The sequence below is a fragment of the Polyodon spathula genome, chromosome 26 (genome assembly GCF_017654505.1).
Source record: "Polyodon spathula isolate WHYD16114869_AA chromosome 26, ASM1765450v1, whole genome shotgun sequence".
In the NCBI taxonomy this organism is placed as follows: Eukaryota; Metazoa; Chordata; class Actinopteri; order Acipenseriformes; family Polyodontidae; genus Polyodon; species Polyodon spathula.
This window is the reverse complement of record NC_054559.1, coordinates 17,721,311-17,735,923: the sequence shown is the minus strand read 5'-3', so window position 1 is coordinate 17,735,923 and position 14,613 is coordinate 17,721,311. Positions and strand designations below refer to the sequence as shown.

At 41.3% G+C, this 14,613-nt stretch overlaps 1 protein-coding gene and 1 pseudogene across 1 annotated transcript; one reads left to right on the top strand and one right to left on the bottom strand.

The window, feature by feature from the left end:
- Positions 1-2,674: 2,674 nt before the first annotated feature.
- Positions 2,675-3,145, bottom strand: LOC121300516 (annotated as a pseudogene).
- A 1,438-nt stretch (positions 3,146-4,583) lies between these two features.
- Positions 4,584-11,205, top strand: LOC121300453 (NADH dehydrogenase [ubiquinone] 1 alpha subcomplex subunit 13-like). Its single transcript, XM_041229030.1, has 6 exons — positions 4,584-4,693; positions 6,116-6,194; positions 6,624-6,695; positions 9,378-9,447; positions 10,162-10,382; positions 11,085-11,205. Exons 1-5 carry the CDS (start codon positions 4,600-4,602, stop codon positions 10,279-10,281), a joined length of 435 nt encoding a protein of 144 aa, XP_041084964.1. The 5' UTR covers positions 4,584-4,599; the 3' UTR covers positions 10,282-10,382; positions 11,085-11,205.
- Positions 11,206-14,613: the final 3,408 nt, after the last annotated feature.

Sequence of the window (14,613 nt, the reverse complement as noted above, 5' to 3'; positions counted from 1 at the left end):
CCATGGGGCTTTAACTCATTTTAACAATGTTGCTGAATCCATTTGCTAAATTCAGCCCCTGATGCATCTATGAAGGCTTGTGGACTGTTCTGTTTAGCATGGGTTCTGAATATCATCACCTGTCAATTCAACTGTGAAGGTCTAGCACTGCAATACCTGGTACTGGGATAGAACCATGATAGAACCATTAGGATTCAGCAATTAGAAGCGTCACATTTGGAACCCTTAATTGGGTTCCAAATAAAACCTGTATAGTTCTATATAGAACAACTGCAAGAACCTTATATTCCAAGAGTGTACAGAGAGGGATTGTATTTTTGCAAAACCAAGTTTTTGTAGATTTTTGATTTTATTTATTTTAATTTTTTTTTTCTCTCAATATATGTTTTTTTTTTTTTTTTTTTTTTTTGGGGGGGGGGGGGGGGTTCCAAAGGATTGTGAACTCCCCTGGCGTAAACTGCCCCACGAGATTACCCTCCCAGTGTGCAGTTAACAGAAACACGTTTTTGACTAGACTTGTTTCTTTTTGTCTCTCTTTCTAAGGAGAGTCACTTTTTTTATTATTTAGATATTTCAATGCAAAAAAAAAAAAAAAAAGGAACCGCTGTAGTGTAATTGTCTGCATTTATGCAGAGTTAATATGTTGTATATTGTATGAAGGGAGGGATAAAGCTTGCATTATTTCATTTAAATCTTTACTACTAATAAAACATTCCCACTCTACCCTGATTGAAAAGCTGGCTGTAATCCATAACTGTATACTGTACTGTGAGGGGGTAGCATTTGAATTTGACAATAAATAAGTGAATGATAAAGTGTGTACTCTTTATTACAACTTCTGGTTGCTAGTTACATATCCAGTACTGCTACAGACAGTAGCCTGTTGTCGATGCTTTTATTGTTTGCAAAGTTCCAGCCCTCATACAGCTGGTTTTACACCCTGACTCAGTATGGACATATTTACAGCAACACATTTGTGCATGTAACATATCCTGCATATAAAATGAATTGAGGAATTATGATAATTTTGTGTCATGCAGATTTTTAATAAAAGCGAAATTAGTGAATGTTTCTTGCATGCAAACAGTCTTTGCAGCTGGAGGAATAGGTGAAAAAGCCACCAATGAAATGTCATGTCCTGTTCAGCCTGGGACAGTGGACCGCGTCTTGTCTGTGCCTTTTTCCCCCCAATTATTAAGGAGCAAAATCCTAATCCATACGGTTTGTGGAACTAATCTTCAGCACGAGCAGTTCCTCGAAATACCACTTGGGTTGTAACAAATGCTAAGATCAGTAATATTAGTGCTGTCCATTTTGGCTACTGACTAGCAGAACATTACATCTTTGAGTCCAGATACAGTTCAAAACATTGTGGACCGCCTCCTCCCCAGAGCGCCGGACAGCCGGCTGCTGTTGAGTGCTTTGGTGACGCTGTCCTCTGTTTTTTAACGTTTGTTCACCAGAGGCTCCGGGTCTGCTATCTCTGCCCTTGCCGTGCGTCTCTTCTGCTGGCTTGGCTATGGCGCTGCTGTAGTGGGCAAGCCTGGAGAGAGAATTCCTGAACTCCCGGTCGTGCTGGAGCTGGGATGACAGCTGCTCCGCTTCTATGGTCTTCACGCTAGGCTAGCAAACAGCTCTTTCCAACCGGTTAGCATAGTGTGTGTGCTTCTGGCTTAGGCTCAGTCTCCGACCCGTGCTGGTGACGCGAGACATCCCTCCCCGTACTCCAGTCCCGAATGATCTCCCCGATTTAAAATGCTGATTGGACAGACCACAGTATCACCGCTGTGAAGCCTCGGTCCCGTCTCTTACTAGATTATATGGACTCTCCAAATGCACAATACCACAAAGCCTCCCTTGACCTGCTTAAATCTTGAGCATGCATCCAGCCGAATGTTGCAACATCGCCTCAACGTTTCATTTAACTTGCAGGGTGTGATGATAATAACTTTGTCATTCCGGTGAGGGGTTCGGTTAACAGGAAGTGTTGGAGGTGATTTAGGACTTGGGAAAGCTAGTACTGCAAACACCATCGGATGTCATAAGATTAGATGTGTGTGTGTTTGTTTGCTTGTTAGGTTTGCTCTCTTGTTTTCCCTTTTGTGATGTTTGTGGTGATAGGATCATTTCACTAACCAAATTCCATCTCAATTCACTGTGGGCTGGCTGTTTTAGAATGCTGACTGACCAGTCTTTGCATTCCTTGCCCAAACATTACCAGGCAAATGTGATCTGCTTGTATTGCAGTTACTCAAAGTTATGTATGTCTGTGTGTGTCTGCAGTCTACCTGGCTGTTTCTACAGTGCTATCAGAAGACAATTATTAAAATAGTTTCAGTTTATCAATTTTTTCTTTAAGTATTTATATTGATTGATGAGAATTGTGTTGGATCCTGATTCTCCTTCAATATAGAGCTGCTTTCTGTTTTTTTTTTTTTAATTTTCTGTACTTCTATATATTTTGTGTGTGTGTGTGTGTGTGTTAAGGTGCTTTGATCTGAGTTCAGGAGTTGTTCGTCTATTCTAGTCATTACATCATAGACTATAATGATTACCCATTATTGTGTATCGGTAAATAGCATGTCCATTACAGAAAATACATTAATGCTGCAGCCTTGTTAAAACTGGTATGGTAAACTGGAACGTGACAGGGTTCCGAAGTCAACTTCCTACATCATTCCGAAATCTGCCGAAAGCCGAAATCTGTGATGTTGACTTGGTTGTCCTCAGTGAGAAGTACGTTCCCGGTGGACTATGTTGCTGTCCTGCAGGTAGCTCACTGCGCTCACGATCAGAATCAACATTTGCTTAGCTTGCGGGCCGGGGATGTGGTTCATCTTTTGCACCCTCTGTAGCAGGTCTGTCTCAGCCACCTCCATGATTATATACAGCTGCCCGTTGCAGACCTCGATGAATTCGTAGACGTGCACGATGTGGGGGTGCCTGAGCCCCATTAAAGTAGCCAACTCCCGGGGTTAAAATTTAACAACGAAGTCCGGATGAACTCTTCTCCGGTCCACGATTTTTATTGCTACGTTCTCCCGATATTTCTTGGACTTGGCCAGCTTGACTTTCGAGTAACTGCCTTCCCCGATAGTTCTCCGAGCTTGTACCCCAGTTCGGACAATAACCTGTCTCCAGGCATGCTTTAGACTTTAACTTCTGCGGCATTAAAAGTGTATCTTTTACTCCAATATATATATATGAGAGAGAGAGAGGGGGGAGAGACTGTTTCGTTAGTGGCTTTTGTTTTAGCTTACCGATACTCTTCCTAGGCTTCGTTGCACCACGGCAACGTGCCTTAGGTTTATAGACATTCAACAATTTAAAAAAAAAGTCTGTGTGATTAGACACATGCGCGTCAGCAACTCATTGCTATGCATTTCCAAACCTGCTAACATGCGCTACTGCTACACGGGGCACGGGGCGCGTTTCCTTCATATTAAGGGAATGGGAAATAATGAATTTCTCCTGAAATGAGACAGTCGACATATATAATAGGGTTTGAACTGGAATAGATTTTAATTTGTAAAATATATATATATATATATATATATATATATATATATATATATATATATATATATAGATAGATAGATAGATAGATAGATAGATATAGTTCATTCCAAAATATTAAGGACGGAATCGTTTGTCCTTGGATGTTCCATTCAAAGTTATTAATGTTTCCATCGTAGTGGTTTATTTAAATTAATTAGCTTCTTGTTGTGTATTTCGCAGTTGATTTATTTATGACGTGCTTTAACGTGTAATTAAATTGCTGAGAGGGGGTGACGCAGTGCAAACAAGGTGCTAAAAAAAACATTTCGCTATCACTGGCGTGTCAGACTCGTTAAACAGGATGAACCAAATATGCAGGGTAAATGCAAACATGATCTCCTTGTCCATTATATTAAACTTACCCTAAACATTGCAGAGCTCGTTTCTTTGTGCATACAAGGGACCTGTTGCATTATTGTTTTTTAAACAACTGTATGATGTAAATCAGAAAGGGGGGGGCAATGAGTGTGCGCTGAGTGACAGCCTTTTTACACACAGCTTATGAAACTGATGCCTTTTTTTTGTAGAATCACTTTTATACATTTTCCGTAAAAGAAAATAATAATAATAATAATAATAATAATAATAATAATAATAATAATAATAATAATAATAATAATACTAATGCGAACACGTTGCTGCTTAGACAACACAAACATACCACAAACAATACATATTCCAAACTATACATGGTTACAGTAAAGATATAAATAACATTAGCTCACGGAGTTAAAAAAAAAAATACTATTTTTTTTTACTATTTTGGCAAAAAAAAAAAAATGAAATGACTGTTAATATTTTAGAAATGCACTAGAATCGAGGCACTGCATTTGCATTTTTCTTTTCGGTCTGCTTCTACAAATATTCAGTAATTGCTTTTTCTTCTCGATCCCCAAAGGTGTTCTCCTGCGCCAGGTGTCTGGGGGTCACCCTACACCCCGTTTATTTTGCCTCTCTAAAAATGGCCGCGCTAGGGCGTCAATCGTACACGTCGGCTCCTATTACGTCACCCGCGTTCGCTTGTTTGGAGGGGTATCCAAGATGGCGGCGTCCAAGGTGAAGCAGGACATGCCTCCTCCGGGGGGATACGGACCCATAGATTACAAACGAAACCTCCCCAAACGCGGGCTCTCCGGTCAGTATGCGCACAGTCCAGGGGTTGACACGCGAGGGCTTAATTTAAAAAAGGCGAGTTCTTTGTTTATCTGCAAAGATAATAAATATATGGTGGCCTTCAAAGCGACCCGGCTTTGCTTCGTGCCTCTGTGAAGTGTTCGTTTTAGGATGAGTGCATACAGATAAAGTGGACGCAGGGTATCCCGCATAACCCCGTTTCATTAGTCGCGATGCTGTGCATATATTCTTTGCCAAGGAAGTCGGTACAGGAGTAGTGTTTACCACTTTTGTTAGACACGGTTCCTGTCCTGTTTCTTTGAGGCGTTGTTCCTGACTAAGCAATGTTATTGTGTAAATGCACTACTTTATAAACTCTGCGTACTGCAGTGCACTGGAAATGTGTTAATACGAGTAACGCATGGGAATGCAATGCAGGTAGTGTAGCTGCCCTAGTAACTGTGACACCGAATAGACTGTTAGCATGCATCTGTCGGCTTATATAATGAACTCGTCTTCAGTAAATACATGCACGTTAAAATGTAAACACTCAGTTATTTAATAATATTGCGAGTAAGCGTTGCAGATAATGCGTTCGCTTTTTACAGTGTAGAATCTGCTGTTTTGCTCCACCTGGGTCTTTTAAAAGTCAGTGGGCTGTGTCTGTCTGCTTTTGATATCTATACCGCCCGGAACCTTTTCCATTGTGCAGTTCTGGGTTTGGAATGGTAATTCCAGACTCGGGTTTTTCTCTACAGTCCTCCGCAGCAGTCACCTTTTACAATGCTGTTTAAAAAAAAATGAAAACCATAAAATACAAATAATAAAAGAAACTGATAACATTGAGAAAGCTGTGTTGAAGAATGATAAGTGTATAACAGGAGCAATGAAAATTGTACCAAAAGTAGAAGCCCTAGGGGATACACCTTTTAATTTCTGAATGAATCCCTCTTAACAAACACTTCTACTGGAATCAGCTACTTTGATACAGCTTTCCTTACTGCAGTGTCTCCTTTGCACACATCACTTTACAGAGCAACTTGAATATACACTTCAACTGAGACCACACACTGTAATACTAAATACAGGTTTTTCTTTGTAAATGGTAAGTAGGTATAGAAAAACTTTGTCTAGAAAAAAAAAAGTTTTGCAAAACTTCACTTGGCTGGAATAAAATACGAGAGGACAGCTTGCCATTGATTGTAGCAGGCTGTCTTCTGCATAAAACTGTGCTGTTTTGTGACCAGAGCATAATACCCAGGCTGCTGTAATAAGGAGAGTGTCTCCGGACTGGAGCCTCCAGTTCTGAGAAGTTAGGGTTTCTCACCTGTTTGGATGGTGGCTCAGTTAGAAACCTCGATGAACCAGTCTCCTCATACTCATGCTGGGTGAGCCTGTCCCTGAGTTGACCCTGCTTTTCCTAACGCTGGTGTTTTCGTTCCAGGGTTTAGTATGTTTGGAATCGGTATTGGTGTCCTGGTTTTTGGCTACTGGAGACTATTTAAATGGAACAGAGAAAGAAGGTAAGAAATATTTAGTTACAGAAAGTTACAAAATGTTCTGTTTTTGTTGAGGATTTTGTACTTTTTTTTTAATGCGAATAGTAACAAACAAACCCATATAAAACATACTGTAAGTTATATTTTGCATTGTAACTAGATTCTCATACAGTCATTTATCTCATATACGTCTTCTACTGAATTTAGTAATTTAAGACTCCCATTGCAATTCCAAACCAGCTTTCAGTGTGAGCTTATTTAGACACACCACGCAACTTCGTGCAGAAAGCTTACAGTTCAGGCTTGCTGTGAAACCTGGAATGGCTCAGACTGCTACGAGACTCCCCTGTACTAGGCTTTTGTAAACTGTTCAATTCGTCATCGCACATCTTTTCCAGGGTTTGTCTGCGTTCCATCTTGTGAGGCTGATGAACTTGCTTTTTATTTTCCCAGGCGGCTGCAGATTGAAGACCTGGAGGCTCGGATCGGTCTCCTCCCCCTGCTGCAAGCGGAGCACGACCGCAGGTGAGCTCTCCTTCAAGGGGACCAGCCCCAAGACGGATTTACCTTATTACAGCTGAGTATGAAAACCTCAAAGTATTTGCTAAGATTATTTATTTATAAAAATTAATTTAATTAAGGATTTTACTGGCCAAACTAGACCGAAGATATATTCAATACCAAAACAGGACCACTTAATGTAATAATTAATAAATAAATAAATAACACCAGAAGCATAACCAATACAACACGGCGACATCTCTCTTCATTTTGAACATACTTGCAACTATTGGGGCCAGAAAATGCAAGGGAAAAAAAAAAGTGCAGAGTAAAATAAACTAAAACAGCACAAGACAAAATGTGTAACAATTTGACAGTCTATCAAAGCCATTAGTCTGCACTCCCTGGGGGTTTGGTGTGCTGGGCTGTTGCGTTTGACCATAATTGGAAGTGATGGCAGCTCTAAGTGTGAGCTTGAAGGTGATGTAAGCCAGAGGCTGGTGAGAGAGGGGGGGAGCCATGCTGTGAGTTTTTCCCCTGCTTCACAAGCTCCTCCCAGCGCTGCAGTCACCCCTCGGGTATTATTATTACTGGATTTGTTTAGCAATGTAATGACCTAGCCTTTGAAGAACATTTCCCTCTTCTCTTGTCAAGTTACAATTTTTCTGTGTATTGTTTACTGTTTTCCCTCAAATTTAAGATGCAGCCCAAACTTACTACCCTCAATTTGAGGAAAAAATAAAACGTCAAATAAATATGCATTTGCAAAGATACAACCTCAGTTATGCTTTTGTATCGTACAAAACTGACCCCGAACAGTGTTTATGTAGATTTAACAAAAGCTTGTTGATTGTGCTGTGTACTATAGTACTTAAAATGGCGTCTCTGTTGTACACACACCCCTCACTTAGTCACGGCATCACACATCCTGGCAACAGCAAGCACAACACAACACTCCACTGCATGAGGCAACCTGCAACCCAGACACCACACTAGCACTGACAGCACTGCAAGCACGACAGCAGAACGGTTAGCACTATACCAGCAGAACATAACATGCATACATGGAGAGTACTCACACCTGTTTTGTTTCCCAGTTTTTGAACTTAGGTATTGCTTGGCATGTCGAAAAATACGGGGGTCTGATCAGCATTTCTGATCTGTCCAAGCTGGCACTTTTGTGGGTTTTTTTTTTGTTGTTTTTTTTTTAGAAACGCTGAAAAAAATTGTAAAAGCTTCTTTGAATTTCTCAGATAGCGAATGACTCTTCTTTGAAAACGGCTGCCTGTGTGTCATGGATGATTGGAGATCGGGCAGTAACGTTTTGGTTTGTCTTTTCTCGGCAGTCAGTCACGTTGCCGTTTGTGTACTCGGGTAGTCCAGTCTTTGTTGTTGATTTTAATACACGAGTCACTATACTATACTCCTAATTTAAGAATCTGGATATTTTTTAGAAGCAAAATGATAAAGTGCGTCTTAAATTGGAAGGAACACGGTAGAATTCCAGACTCTCTCAACATTGACCTCGGTGAAGTCAGTTTTTAAGATACCCACCACCCCCCCCCCCCATTGCACAGCAGTTTGATCCATTCCTGGTTTTACTGTGAGTTTAATGAGGCACACTTGAGCTTGTTTCCTTTTACACTGTGGTGAATCAAGCTTGTAGTAAAACCTGGAGTGGGTGAAACTGCAATGCAATAGGAGTCTTGTTTCCATCCCTGCATGAGTTGTGGAGGGGTCCCAATACCTGCTGCACAGGAAGGAAGTGAATGTACAGGAGACAGGATGCATGGGCTTCATCAGGGCCACAGTTGAAACAAAGTCCAAAGAACTTTTAAACTTTTTAAAATTATAATAAATAAGGGTCTTGTTTTGAAAAAGCTGTTCAATCATAATGTGTTTTTTCTTTCTTTTTTTTTTCAAAGTCAAAGTTACAGGCCGACAGACGTCCTTATCGATTTACACTTCTTTTGTGTGCTGATCATGAGTATTTTGAAAGCAGTTGTAGCTGCTTTTGCTTCTACCAGACCATAAAAGGATAACGTGTGCCATTCACAGCTTAGGGCAGCCCTCCCTCTATTTCTCTGTCTGACTTGCGCATCAAAAATAATGCAAACTATTGAAAACAGTGAATTAGTGAAGGACTCCTATACTGTACAGTAGAATACTTGACAATTCACCGTCGACGTGGCCTATCCTTGAATTCTTGAATTGTTGCATAGTAAAATCACAAGGAAGCTCTGTATAGTGCTGGCCCTCTTAGTCCTTTAGTGTGAAGTCAATGAGGGTCTCAGGACCGCACCTCTGGGAGCAGGATTGTGCAGAAGCCATCTTTCAGAACCAGCCAAAGCAGGGCTGTAATGATTCATCGTGTATAGCTGAATCCTGATGCCGCCCTTGCATGGAACATCGTATCATAATACATGCTGTATAAAGTTTTTTTTTACTAAATAAAGACCAACTGAAAATCTGTTTTATTCTATGCTTGTTTTTTTTTTTGTTTTTTTATCAGGGGCCAGCCAGCCTACACCCTGCTGGGCTCCTCGGGAGCTGGCCTGATTATCTAAGAAGTGTCACTATGTGTGTGTGTTTGTCTGTCTAAATAATGTCTGAGCTGTTTCAAGCCGGTCCTGACTTCAAGTAGCATGTCTCTGTGTTCTTGTACAGTCTGTCTGACGCTTGTCTGTCTGTCTGTCTCTGTTCCAGGATACTGCGGATGCTAAGAGAGAACCTAGAGGAGGAAGCCAAGATTATGAAGGACGTTCCTGGCTGGAAGGTAAGCGTGCTTCCTGGAGTCGCTGCTTTGCAGTCCTGTCAGCTGGAATGGATAAACACCTGCAAGTTGATTGTTCCATACAGGATTCAGTACTGTTTTATACACAGTTTTTTACATGTGGTTGTCTGTTCAGCTTGATTGGAAGGTAAGCATGCATGCATGAAGCTGCATTCACCTCGATGGGACAGTGTTCTACCAGTCTGTGGCTGCAACTGCACCAGCCTGAATTCTGAACCTGTCACGCCTCTGCAGCCTGGAATAACCACCACTGTCACCTACATCTTTGTATAGATGCAGGTAAGCGGTATGGTGTTATGTCAGATTGGTTTGTATCTGTTTGGGAACATCTTCAAACCTCAAAGATACGGCAAAGCAGTTTGAGCCATTCCAGGTTTTACTGTGAGCTCAATGCACCTGTGACATCACATGTTTAGTAAAACAGTTTTACAGTTTAAAAAAAAAAAAAAAAAAAAAATATATATATATATATATATATATATATATATATATATATATATATATATATATATATATATATATTCACCTAGTGTTGAAAAAGCATTATTGTTCACTGTCACTTTTTCTTTTAACTGAAACTATAGTCTTCTCCACCGAAAAGAAAATAGCCGTTTTCCTTCTCTCGGGTACCCTTCACTGTCCTGATGTTCGTGGAATCATGTGGTAACCCTACGATTGTCTTCTGTCTCCTCGTAGGTTGGCGAAAATGTTTTCCACACAGATCGCTGGGTCACCCCGCTCAACGACGAGCTGTTCAACCTCCGGCCAGCGGAGGAGCTGCTGCACAAGAAGTTTGGTTTCCAGTGGTACGTCTAGACTGCAGCTCCCCTCCTCCTCCTCGACTGTACTGAAGGGAGGCTTTGAAGACCCGGTGACCTCTGGAGCAGGGGCTGTGTGCCCCGGGCTCAACGCCTGCTGTAAATGTTTAATATTAAATACATTTTTCTCTATTTCAACTCTTGCTTTGAGAGGCTCTTTTGTTCTGATAAGCACGTGTGTGTTACTCTATGCAAAGTAAAATGACCCACTCAAACTCCTGGCTTACTGAATCTTATCACTGCCAAGACTTGTACAGTGTTCAGTGTGGCACCAATCAGTCATAATTAGAAAAAAATACATACAAAAAAAGCACAACTTTTTAGGAGGAAAAAATGTCCCACCCAGTCAACACTTCGTATAGCACTTTTCAAATAACTTTTATTGCTTCAATTTTTTTTTGTGGTTGCAGTTTCACCTGCCAGCTTATGGGGGCACTGTAGAACAGTCTTTCAGCACCAATCCTGCACAGTCAACATGATAATAATATTATTAGTTTGGATCGAGAGTGTATACATTACCTTCAGTTTTGAAAGAATTCTGGAAATAAAACTTAGTTCTGTAAGCTAGTATCCTCATTTAAGCTTTTAAAAAATAAATAAATAAATAACATTTGAACTGTATCAGAAGTAATTTCCCAAAATATTTAGTCTTTGGTTATGCTGAGGGAGGGGGAAAAAAAGAATAAATACAGCATTTTATATAATCATAAAATGCTTCTTCCATCTCTCTTCTGCTCCCCTTCTCTCCCTATATGTTCCTCAATCTCTTTCATCTCATTCTCTGCTCCTCTTTTGTCTCAGGTCAACAAGTTGAAGTTGAAAAGCTCTTGCAATGAGTCATTCACAAGCAGCCTCCCCACGATCAATAAACAGATACCCAACAACCACCAGTCACACCACTACAGACTGTGCAGCACAGCACTGGGACCAGTAGATCTCCGCCTATCTAGAAGAAAAGGAAAGGGGGGGTGGGGTGTAAACACAGTAGCGCCTTCCTTTTCCCATTGCGTTACATATCCGTGTTATTTTACCAGCTTCCCTTGATGAAATAAAAATGCGTTTAGTCTCTCTAACTGCAGTCAGACCTATGACATGCTCAAAAAATGTTAAAACAATAGTCAACCAGTTGCATTTGTTTTTGCCCAGCTGCAGCACGTTCATTGTATCATTTTACTCTGTCAACAGCTCTCATTTTGACCTAATCAAACAATTCATCACCTCGTTCTGAACTCCGGCTATTGTAACCCTCAACTTCAAATTAACAGCTGTAATTTATTTTAATTAACACTGAAATAAAATTACCCCGCGCTGTCTTTCCCAGCACTGTATTAAAATGACTAGTCCCTACCCCCACCACTCCTCACATTCTCTCAGTGCAATCCAGACCCATTCAGTGTTCTACACTAGCAGGTTGTACACTGCTGAGCCAATCAGCTGCCTTCCCACGGTCCCCCCTGCCTCCTAATAGGCTGAGCCTGCCAGCTAGGCTTCTCTTATAAAACACAGTGAGCTACTTCTATTAGAGACACGGTGCAGGGAGAAACACAGAGCTAGCATTGACAGCGTGTGAAAGAGGCAGAGTGAGTGAAAGTGCTACTGTTTCTGAAGCCGGCACAGATTCTATACTGCTTCACATTTGGACCCGGGGACCCAGAATGAACCACAGCACAGCAGAACAGGTACCAGAACCAACTGAGCCTCTCAAATACCTGAGGTAAGAAAGGCTGGGGGTGTGAACCTGCTAATGCATTGTCTTTTTTTGTTTTTTTTCGCAAGGGGGTCCTAAATCTTAAAGGGAGTTCCTGTAGCATTGGGGACATGTTAAACAATAATTCCTTAGAAAGCGATTTGCTTCCAGCTGGAGCATGGGCAAGAATTCTGTGATACAATATTGTTTTTAATGCACTAATAAACAGTGTGTGTGGCAGCCCTGCTTGTACCATGCAAGCCGGCTGAATTCTTGAGACGGTGGGTGTACGTTGAATTGAACACATTGTGCCGTGCAAGATTGCACAGCATCGCACAGCTACAGGACGAGTCTGTTGGAATTCATGTATGCCTGTGTGTCTGTTCATCTGTAGCCTTATCGCACTATAGGGAGATTAACAATACAGCTACTCATAATCTCTCGTTTTAATGTGCTCATAGTATTTACCCCTCTCCGGGATCACCTTTAACTAACTTTAACTGTATTTAATATTCCGTGGGTGTGAGAACATGGTGCAGATTGAAACAACTGAAGATCAGGCCCTTGTTTGAACAAAATTATTTTGTGTGTTTTTTGTTTGTCTTGTTTTAAAACCAGCCAAGGTGCTTGCAAAATAAAAACAATTCTAGTATATGGGACTAAATTAATATTTATGCAAAAAAAAAAACAATTGACACAAGCCTACAGATTTTATCAGGTCAGCCACTGTAAAAATAGAAAGATGTGAACTGTGGCAGGGGAGCTAAATACCACCGGCATTTAGATCATTAAAATAGGACCCTGGTTGACTTTTTGAAGATTTGCACAGACAGAAATACACAGAAGAGACTTGGGTACAGGGCTAGATGTTTGAGTTTTCAAAACTTCAGCACACAAAGAGCCCTTATTTCAATGATCATGACAGTGGTAGCATTTAAACCAAATGATTTGTAGATCGATTGAATACCCCGCCCCCCTCGGCCAAAACAAGCTTGTCTGAATCGGAGCTCTGTTGTTCAGCCATGCTGTCTGATCAAAGAGCAGTCCACCTCAGTCTTGTGATGTAGACGTGGTAGAGAACCCTCAAGACCAAGCCTGTTGGTGTTAATCACATCCAGCGCAGAGCAGGAGGGGTAGACTCAAAGCTATGGCACAGACTGCAGAGCGTTACATGTATTGGGCTTGCATGCTACAGGAAACTGCACTGATTTGCACTGATTTGAAAGGTACCATCTGCTTGATTTATTTTTTTGGCAGTGGTTGCAAAATTGTTCCTGTCAATCAAGTGAGCATATTTGTGCATTTGCTGTAGATTGTCCTGCTTTAAATGGGACCTCCATATAGGAAAGTCTATTTAGACAAAAACTGTACAGGGATGTAAGTGCTCCAAGTATCTCCAAGCAGATGGAAAGAGCTCACAGCCCAGAAGTGTAGGAGAGCTACAGCACACATCCCTACACTGTCCTATTCCTTCAGCAGGAGAGTTGTGTGCCATACACACTGCATGTTGTGTTACAGCTCTGGGCTATTTTTAGGTGACGCTAACACGTTTTTTTTAGGTTTTTTTTAGGGTTTTTTTAAGTGTAAAAAACACCATTTGTTACTCGGCATGGATTTGAAGAGCACGCTTGTCGTCCGCTTGCTGGCTTTTCAGCAGAAGACAAATTACAGTGTTTGAAGAAACATAATGGAAGGATTACAGTGATTTGCTGTCTCCTCTGTTTAAGAAACACGCCACTTCTCAACGGCTGTTGAAATCCCTCCCTCCCTCCACCCCGCCCACACTGTGCTGTGCTGTGCAGCACCCCCTGCTCAGAGATCCCTTATTACAGAAGCTCAGTTTGTCTTTGTGTATTTCCGTCCCAATGCAGTATGCATTTCCAAGTCCACTTTCTACCTGAGCAATGACGCCCCACAGGGTGAATCACAAGAGGGTGCAGACCTGGTGTGGACGGGATAATGGCACGCGTGATTTCCGATGAGTGAGGCGTTATCGCTAGCGTGTGTGATACAGAAAATGTGCATTTCATTATCCTGCAAGGCTGGAAAACAGCTCCTTTTCCTCATTAACACCACTTCCTATCTGGAGACAGATTCCATCTAAGCTGGAAAGTAATCTCTGGAAATGTATGAAAGCAGGAGCTGGGAGGGGAAATCTGTCACAATCGGTATTATTTTAATTGGACTTGTTACATGTTCTGTGGGGGTGGGTGTTCTGTCCATTCCTAGCAATAGGGTCAGTCTCCAGGTGTGAAAGCAGCAGCATTTAAATATATATCCAAACCAGTAAGGATTGATGTCAGAAGACTCTAATTAGAGATCTACTGTATGATGGCAGGACAATAAAAAAGCATTGAAATGATATACATCATGCACACATTAACTGTACAGTAACTATATTCCGCATGTTCGTATGCGTTAATCACTAGATCTCCATTCCCAGTGTGATTGAGAAATCTCACGATGGTCCCCATTAAGAGCAATGAGCATGTACTGGTTTTGCACGTTGCAGACGTCTGCCTTGCACAAGTCGAAACATTACGTCCAAGAATGAAATGAAGTCCCTGTTGGTATTGCTACTTAAAATAACAGCCACCGCAGAGGGTGTTAAACCTGGGAGCTCACATCATGAGGGGGGAGTAT